This window comes from Anas acuta, chromosome 14, assembly GCF_963932015.1.
Source record: "Anas acuta chromosome 14, bAnaAcu1.1, whole genome shotgun sequence".
In the NCBI taxonomy this organism is placed as follows: domain Eukaryota; kingdom Metazoa; phylum Chordata; class Aves; order Anseriformes; family Anatidae; genus Anas; species Anas acuta.
Window position 1 is genome coordinate 5,949,350 of NC_088992.1, and position 8,345 is coordinate 5,957,694.

At 61.5% G+C, this 8,345-nt stretch overlaps 1 protein-coding gene across 1 annotated transcript; it reads right to left on the reverse strand.

Moving 5' to 3' along the window:
- Window positions 1-2,118: 2,118 nt before the first annotated feature.
- Window positions 2,119-7,982, reverse strand: ARSI (arylsulfatase family member I). The gene is made up of 2 exons (XM_068697868.1): window positions 6,879-7,982; window positions 2,119-5,838 (listed from the first exon to the last, which is right to left on the reverse strand). Exons 1-2 carry the CDS (start codon window positions 7,196-7,198, stop codon window positions 4,437-4,439), a joined length of 1,722 nt encoding a protein of 573 aa, XP_068553969.1. The 5' UTR covers window positions 7,199-7,982; the 3' UTR covers window positions 2,119-4,436.
- Between the last annotated feature and the right edge of the window lie 363 nt (window positions 7,983-8,345).

Sequence of the window (8,345 nt, forward strand, 5' to 3'; positions counted from 1 at the left end):
GGCCGGACACGGGGATGGGGACCAGGACCCCGAGGGCAGTGGGACGGGGACAGGGAGCAGAGCTCACCCCGATGCCTTCACAGCAGTGTGGGTGTGCTGTCCCTGCCGGGGGGTTGTCCCCAAGGGGAGGGATGGACACCGATGCAGAAAGCAGCCCCCTGTGCCCCCCATCCCATTAAAGCCCCCTGTGGTGTGCAGGGTTTGTGGGGTTTGCGCAGCCCGGCACAGGCAGGGCTCTCCAGGAAGGGTTTCTTCCCTTGCTGGCCTCCTCTCTGTTTGCTTTTTTTTTTTGTTTTTTCTCTTTTTATCAGCGTTTTTCCCTCTTTGAGGAGAGGAGGAGCTGGGTGTTTCGGTGCCGAGCATGTTGAGCGTTGTGACCGAAATTCTCCCACCCTGGCCCCGCCGTGCGCCGAGCCCCGTCCCTGGGCGCAGCACCGAGGCTCCGGGTGGGATGCTCCTGCTCCGGGCTGGGAGCCAGCAAGGGGGGTCCCTGGGCCCAGGGGAAGGGGAAAACCCCATCCCTGCCCCTCAGGACCCTCCTCAGACACCTCTCCTTGGCTGCTATCTCCTCTCCCAGCCATCTGGAGCCCCAAAACCCGCTCCTTGGTGGCCCTCGACATGCAGCCACCGGGCTGCTCTTCTGCTGCCGTGCTGGGCTCTGGCCGCCTGATGGAGACCTTCATCCCCAGAGGCTCCTCTCCATCGCCGGGCTGCCTCTCCCGAAATGCCTCCCGCTCTCCCCCGGCTCTGCCTGCAGGCACCCAGCGTCTGCATCCTGCCGCCGGGCTCCCCAGCGCGGCCGCCTGCCCAAGAGAGCAGGGTCTGGTTTGGGATTATGGCAAACCCCACACGTGTGGGATCAGCAGCGGCCCCATAGGGCTCATAAGGACCTGCAGCAGCCCCCCCCTGCACCCCTAACAGCCCCCAGCAGCCTCTCACAGGCACAGCAAGAGGATTGCGTGCTGCAGAGATCCCAAAATTACTGGGATGGTTTCACGCGCAGGCTGGGGTCTGGGGGATGCTCAATTGCTGTCCTCTGGGAAGCTGAAAGTCTCGGTTATTTTTAGGAAGGGATTATAAATACCGCGGTAAGGAGAGCTGATTTACACTTAAGGTTGTGTTTGCAAACGTGCCCTGTCCCTGCGGGCCCCGGCACTCACGCCAGTGGCAACACAGAAACTGTTTTTGGTGGGATGAGGGTCCCCAGGGCCACTTTTTCCCTGACACCAGGGTCTGGCGTGAGGTGCAGCCCTTTGCCCAGAGCACCCCCTCCCCAGCAAGCAGCGCCCAGGGTGCTGGCTCGCTCAGGTTGAAGGGATCTGGGGGGCTGGAGAGGCTCCCAGGTGCACCCATCCTGCCTGATCCATCCCATGCCCTCCCCGTTTCATCTCCATCTCCACCCCATCTCATCTATCCCACTCCACCCCATCCCATCCCGTCCACCCCATCCCATCCCATCCCATCCCATCCCATCCCATCCCATCCCATCCCATCCCATCCCATCCCATCCCATCCCATCCCATCCCATCCCATCCATCCCATCCCATCCCATCCCATCCCATCCCATCCCATCCCATCCCATCCCATCCCATCCCATCCCACCCCATCCCAAGCGGGCTGAATGGTGTGAAAACACCTGATTTTGGCACATTTCTCTTTGTGCCCTTAGCTTGGAGCTGCCCGGCACTGGGTGCCACTGGAGCCATCCATGAGCCATGCTGGGACGGGGATGAGAGGACGTTGAAATGAAGCTCTCCAGCTGCTCACCCGCTGTTCTCCAGCCCTGTTTCCCTAACTCGAGCTCCCAGGGGCAAATTCTGCACAGCAGCAAAGCTCTGGAAGGGTGCTGGTGCTGGGGGGGGCTGGAGATATGGGGAACAACAAGCGCTCTCCTGGGCGCGCTGAGAGAGGGACAACTCTCTCCCAACACCCAGAGGTTTTTCTGCCTACTTCTCCTCTTTTCAGGGACTAGCACTTTCCTTCAAATGCTTCTTTTTGATAAAATTCAGATTTCAACTTTAAAAAAAAAAAGAGAGAACCCAGACTTAAAACTCTGGCTAGACTGACGGCGCGAAACCGGCACCGGCCCAGGAGATCAGAAACTGGAAACGAGACAAGACCAGGCGAACAGTTTTCATGGAGATATTAGTGAAACTGAAGGGAGAACAAATCGAACACGTTTTCATGGAAATTTCCATTTTTGAAGAAAAAAAAAAAAAATAAAAGGAGGACTAAACTTGGACGCGTTTACATAAATATGGAAATGAAAACCGTTCCTCGCACCTCGCCGCCGCCCCAGGGCCAGCCCCGCTCCCTCTGCCTGCTCCCCCTGGCCCCGCAGCCCCGTGCCGGGACCCCGGGGGGACCTCAGCCCCTGCGTGCTGAGCACTGAGCACCCTCCTCCTGCAAGGCTCCGGTTTATATTTGGCAACTTCTCGCCAGGAGGCTTTGCCAAATGGCAGCCGGTGCTGGAGCCGCGCTGCCGATGGGCACGGGGTTGGTGGTGTCCCAGCAGAGCACCTTGGTAAGTGAGCTGGGGATGGAAATGGGGCATCGTGGGGCTGGTGGGGGAGCTGAGCACCCTGTGAAGGCCATCCCTGGTCCTGCTGCAGGGGACGTGCCCACGGAGCCAGCAACACGGTGACAGGGATGCGAGGAGCGGCTGGGACGGGCGCACCGACAGCCAGGCTCCGGCTTTGCGAACTCCTTCCCATCCCTGCAAGGAGAGGGCCTCCTGTATTATGCCTTGCTGTCAGCTTTTTTTTTTTTTTTCTTTGTTTCTATAGAAAATCCCAATTCCCCCAAATAATCCAGCTAAGAGTAAAAAAAAAAAAAAAAAGAAACACAAACGTGTCATTGCATTCTCTTCCCGTCCCCGTCCCTCTCTCACACGCAGGGCTTGAAAGCGCACTGAAAGGTATTCAGCGTGCATGCTGCCAATTGTCACATCTTTCAATGACAGATTTTAAATGAATGTTATTTTGCAAGGGAGAGAGAGGGGGAAAAAAAAAAAAAAAAAAAAAAAGCCCACACTGCTCATCCAAGAGCTGACAAGTCCTAACGGGCCTCATTTTCCAGAGACAAAAATAACTATTTTCAAAATTCACAGCAGGGCCTTCGCCTACACACGCTGCACCAAGAGAAACCTGTGGGGAGAAATGTAAAACACATTGTGTAAATGGAAATGCACCATGCATCCAAAATGCTTTTAAAGCTATTTACCCTCTTTCATCCAAGCCAGCTCCCATCTGAGCGCACGTACGCGCGCTCGCACCCTGCGGAAGGCGCGGGGGCACGGCGCTTTGCTCGCTGCCCGCGCTGCCTGGCCCCACACCAAGGCATCGCCTGGAGCCCCTCGGTGGGCAGATGGGGGTCCCCCCGTGCCAGCATCGCTGGGGGTGCAGGGTCTGGCCATGGTGAGGGGATACAGTGACAGCTCCGGGGTCCCTGGGGTGGCTGCAGCAAGAGAAGAGGGGTGCAGGGGGATGCTCCTTCCCCGTGTCCCCGTGGTTGCATGTCTTGTGGTCGTGGAGCAGGGCAAATCGTCTCTGCGCAGACCTTCCTGAGATCTTTCTGTCCTGGGGTCATGGAGTCAGCTGGTCGCAGGTGGAGGATGCACCGGGAGGAATTTAGGGGTGCCCACTGCCATGCAGCTGCGGGGTCTGGTCAGAGCTGGGGTGAACCTGAGCCATGCGAAGGCTGCCGGAGCTTGGGACAAACCTGCCCCAAATGTGTGGGGCTGTGCGGAGCCATTTGTCCTCTGTGTGCACATCAGGGGACCACCACCAGCCACGTCCCTGTGGGCCACAGCCCCAGGGCTGCTCCTGGCCACCCCAAACCAGAGCGGAGGAGCTGTGGCCCCACGCGGGGTCCCCGTGGCAGCAAGGCTGGGTCCAGCCCTGGTGGCTCCAGGTCTGACATCCGTGGTCAGGAGTCCGTCCTTCTGCAGGGAAGTAAAACGGGGAAATTTGGGAGTCGTGGGCTAGGGAAAGCCCTGGAAACTCAACAGCAAAGCAGACAGCTGCTTGGCAGCACGTGGGAAGGCAGCAACGTGTATCTACAGCGCAACGCCGAGGGAAACGTGCAGCCAGAGCAGCCGAGGCCGGCGGGACCTCCACCTCGTGCTGCTGCCATGGCCATCACTTAGAGCTTCCAATTTGGTCCCCAAAAAAATGCGTCCCAATTCGGAAGGGGCTGTGCACAGCTCAGCCTTGAGCCTCATCACCCATCTTCGCCCACCAACCCACCCGCCCCTCCTGCAGCTGCTGGTCCGGATGGAGGGCAGCGTTTTGGGGGCGGCGTGCCCCAAAGCAAAGGGGCTAAGGAGAGCAGGAGGGCGCTGAGCACCCCCCGGGACGTCCCTCTCCCTCCATCCCACCCCACGGTGCTGCCGGCACCCCCCCGGCCGGGCTGCGTCGACGCTGGGGAGCCCCCAGTCAGATGCGGTTGGACATGAGCCTGGTGTTGAGCTTGCGGAAGAAGGAGCGCAGCTTGCAGATCTTGCACTTCTTCTTCTTGCCCCGACTCTTCGGGGGCTCCCGGCCCCCTTCCCACTCCTCCACATCGTCCTCGCCGGCCCACGGCCCCCAGGCGCCGCCGTTGAAGTCCGGGTGTGCGCGGGGGTTCTCGGCGGGGTACCGCACCGGGATGGCCGTGCGGTTGTAGTAGGCCAGGCGCAGCAGGAGGGCCCTGACCACGTCCGGGCGCTGCTCCGAGAGGTCGTAGCGCTCGTAGGGGTCGGCGGTGATGTTGAAGAGCCAGACGGATTTCCTGGGGCCGTCGGTGAGCCGCTCCAGGTTCCACCAGCTGCCCGGGAAGTTGGTCAGCGTCTGCGGGGGGATCCAGTCGCTGTAGCCCGGGTCGCCGGTGAGGAGCTTCCACTCCCCGACGCGGATGGAGGCCTGCACGGCCGTGTTCCAGATGCCGAAGCCGTCCTCCAAGGAGCCGTACTTGGCGTGGTTGTAGAGGGGGTCGATGTTGTGCAGGATTTCGGTGCGCGGCGACTCCTTCCCCTCGCTGATGGCCGGCCAGACGTTGTAGCCGTCCAGGCCGGGGACGTTGCTCAGGTTGCCCCTGGCCAGGCTCACCAGGGTCGGGTACCAGTCCGTGATGTGCACCAGCGCCCAGCTGGTCCGGCGCTTGCGCTTGATCAGAGGGCTGTGCACAAAACCGATGCCGCGGACCCCCCCTTCCCAGTACGTCCCTTTCCGTCCCCGCAGCGGCCAGTTGCTGCCCCCGGAGAAGGTCTGCCCGCCGTTATCCGTGGAGAAGACGATGACGCTGTTGTCGTAGTAGCCGTACTTCTTGAGGGCCCAGGTGATGTTCTTCACCGCCTCGTCCATGCAGGTGACCATGGCGGCGTACTTGCGGCGCGCCACGTTGCCCATGGAGCGGTAGCGGTAGATGTACTCCTTGGGGGACTGCAGCGGGGTGTGCACAGCCTGGAAGGCCACGTAGATGAAGATGGGCTCCCTGGGGCTGTGGGAGGCCAGGATCTTGCTGACACGCTGGGCGTAGAGGAAGGTGGAGTACTTCCCGCTCTGGTCCCACGCCACGTCCTCCCCCTCGTGCAGGTCGTAGCCGCAGACGCCCGGCCCGTCGCAGTTGTCGTAGGTGTAGTAGTCCACGTTGCCCGTCAGCGAGCCCAGGAAGGTGTCGAAGCCCCGGCGGGTGGGCAGGCACTCCTTCTTGTAGAAGCCCAGGTGCCACTTGCCCACCATGTGCGTGGAGTAGCCGGCCTCCTGCAGCTTCTGGGGCAGGGTGACCTGGTCGAGGGGCAGGCAGTTGGGCTGCCGGGGGCGGATGATGGAGTGCTGCAGCCCTGTGTGGATCTGGTACCTGCCGGGGGAGAGCCAAGAGGGATTGGTGGTGGTGGGGAGTGGTGCTGGGGGATGGTACTTCATCTTATGGAGACCCCAAAAGCGTGTGGTTTTTGGGACCCCAACCCCACGGGATGAGCTCCGTGCCAGAGCAGGGAACTCCTTTCCCACACAAAAGCACCAAAAGCAAGTGCAAAAAAAAGAGAGTGTGTGTGTGTGCACGCTCAGGAGACATTGCAAAAGTACCCTGGGCTCCTGATCTTTCAAAACCAGGATGCCACCAGCAGTCACCCTGCTGCCGCCGGCCTGGCGGAGTTGTTGGGCTCTTTGCCAGGACAAGCAGGAGCTGCTCAGCAATCCCAAAGGGTTTGCAGCTGTGTGCAGATCCCCGTCCTCCCTCCCCCTGACCCGGTCCATGCGGCATCGGATGAGCAGCAGGAAAAGCAGGGCCCGAGGGAGAGGCAGCATCTTCAGGGGAGGGAAATCCTTCCACCCCACAGCCCAGCAGCAAATGGTGAGGGATTGGGACGGGCTGCCCAGGGACGTGGTGGGGTCACCATCCCTCTGGGGGTGCTCAGGGGAAGGCTGGACATGGTGCTTGGGGACATGGTTATTGGGGGATGCTAAGGGTAAGGGGACGGGTGGACCAGATGATACTGGAGGGCTTTCCAACCCTAATGATTCTGTGATCCTATGAATCCCCATGGGCCAACGTGAGAGCAAACCACCCCAGAGACCGGGCACCCCAGTGTCACCCACGTGGGACCACCCTGAGGACACCTCCCTGTGCCCTCATGGCCACAGATTGCCTCCTCCCAACATGACTTCAGTTCCCCAACCCCATCCTCATTGTGGCCTCGGTGACCCACCACGTGCTGTTATTAAACCAGAAAAAAAAATCAACTTTTCACCCCCGGAGCCAGCAAGACGCCTTCCCTAGCGGACCTCCAGCACAACCCCATACCCTGGGGCATCTGCCTCGCGGTGAGCCGGGCTCAAACCTCGAGGGGCAGGGGACCAGAAGGGGACCCGTGGGGCAGGGGGGGCGCACGGGCTTACCGTCCAGTTATCAGCTGGCTCCTGGAGGGCGTGCAGATGGGCTGGATGTAATAATTCTCCAGCTTCACGCCCTCAGCCGCCAGCCTGTCCAGGGTGGGCGTCTGGATGTCGGAGCCGTGGTACCCGACGTCGTGGTAGCCCTGGTCGTCGGTCAGGATGAAGATGATGTGGGGCGGCCGGGCGAAGGCGGGGGGCAGCGATTTCTCCAGGGGGCCCGTGGGCACGTCGGCCACCAAGCCGGGCTTCATCCAGTCCCAGGACAAGTAGCCAAAACTCAGCAGGCTGACCAGCGAGAAGCCCGTCAGGGCGTACACAGCCATCCTGAGCCTGCCTCCGGGCGCTACTGTGCCGGCATCGCCCCAGGGCCACGCGGGGTGCCCGCAGAGCCCCCCACCTAGGGGCTGCCCCCTGCGGGGGGAGCTGCCATGGAGGCAGACACACAAAGGGATAAATCCGCCCTGCCGGGGTGTGCTCAGTCCAAAGCCCGCTCGGCGATTCCCAACAGCCCCACGGCTGCTCACGAAGCGTCCCGAGCGCCGCGAGCGCCGGCTGCCTTCCCTGCGCTCTCTTCCTGGTGTTTTCTTTTGCAAGCAGCACCGAAAAAGCCTGGCTGGAGAGAGCGGCTGGCTTCTCCCGGCTGGCTCAGGACGAGGCGATCCTGCTCCGTGCGCTTTCGCAGAAGAGGGTGCTAAAGTTCAAGCCCAGAGGTGCTGGGCTCCCGTCCTCACCCCTCGGGGAACAGCCGCCGTCTCCTTTTCTCACCGTCCTCTCCCGAAGCGTTTCTTGGCAAGCCCTCACCACCATGATTTTTTTCCCCTTTTTTTTTTTTTTTTCTCCTTTCTTTTCCCTCCCTCTTTTCCTCTCTGCTCACCCGGCTCCTTTCGGCCAGCCCCGAAGTCTTTCCCAACTGTGCAAAGAGCTCTGGAAACTCGGGCTCAGCGCGGCAGGGAGGGTGGGCGAGGCGCCCAGCTCCGAGGGCAGCGGGACGCAGCCTGTGGCCACGCCGTGGGGGGACGAGGAGAGTCCCCACATCTGCCGGGCCCTGAGCGAAGCGGCCAGGTTTATGGGGAGCCGCAGGCTCGGCCCCTCCCCGCTCACTCAGCAACTCCAGGAAAAAAAGCTGGGAAGACCCGAGCCTGCAGGGTCCTAAGCGTGGCTGCGCGCCTCGCTGCGGCTCAGCCCCGGGACGTGCAGCTCATGGACCCCGCACCCGCAGCCCCCCGGACCCCCGGAATCCATCCAGCCCCATGGGGACGGCCGCCCACGGGGCCAGAACCACCACCCAGAGGGCACCCGGGCAAAAGGGGGATGTAAAAACTTTATGGGGACAGCTCTGGGGTGGAAGAAAGCCACCCCAGGGCACTAGGGGGGGGAGGTGGGTCCGCTTTGTGGGTGGGGAAACTGAGGCAGAGAGGGGCTGCTTGGAGTCGCCATGGCCACTGCTAGCCCAGGGAAGGGGTTGGTGTG

Bases quoted from the DNA above. Each gene is read 5' to 3' on its own strand.
- ARSI (XM_068697868.1), bottom strand. From the start codon at position 7,198: ATGGCTGTGTACGCCCTGACGGGCTTCTCGCTGGTCAGCCTGCTGAGT. The intron at 5,839-6,878 runs GTAAGCCCGTGC...CTCCCCCGGCAG, and splicing joins AGCCAGCTGATAACTGGACG to GTACCAGATCCACACAGGGC.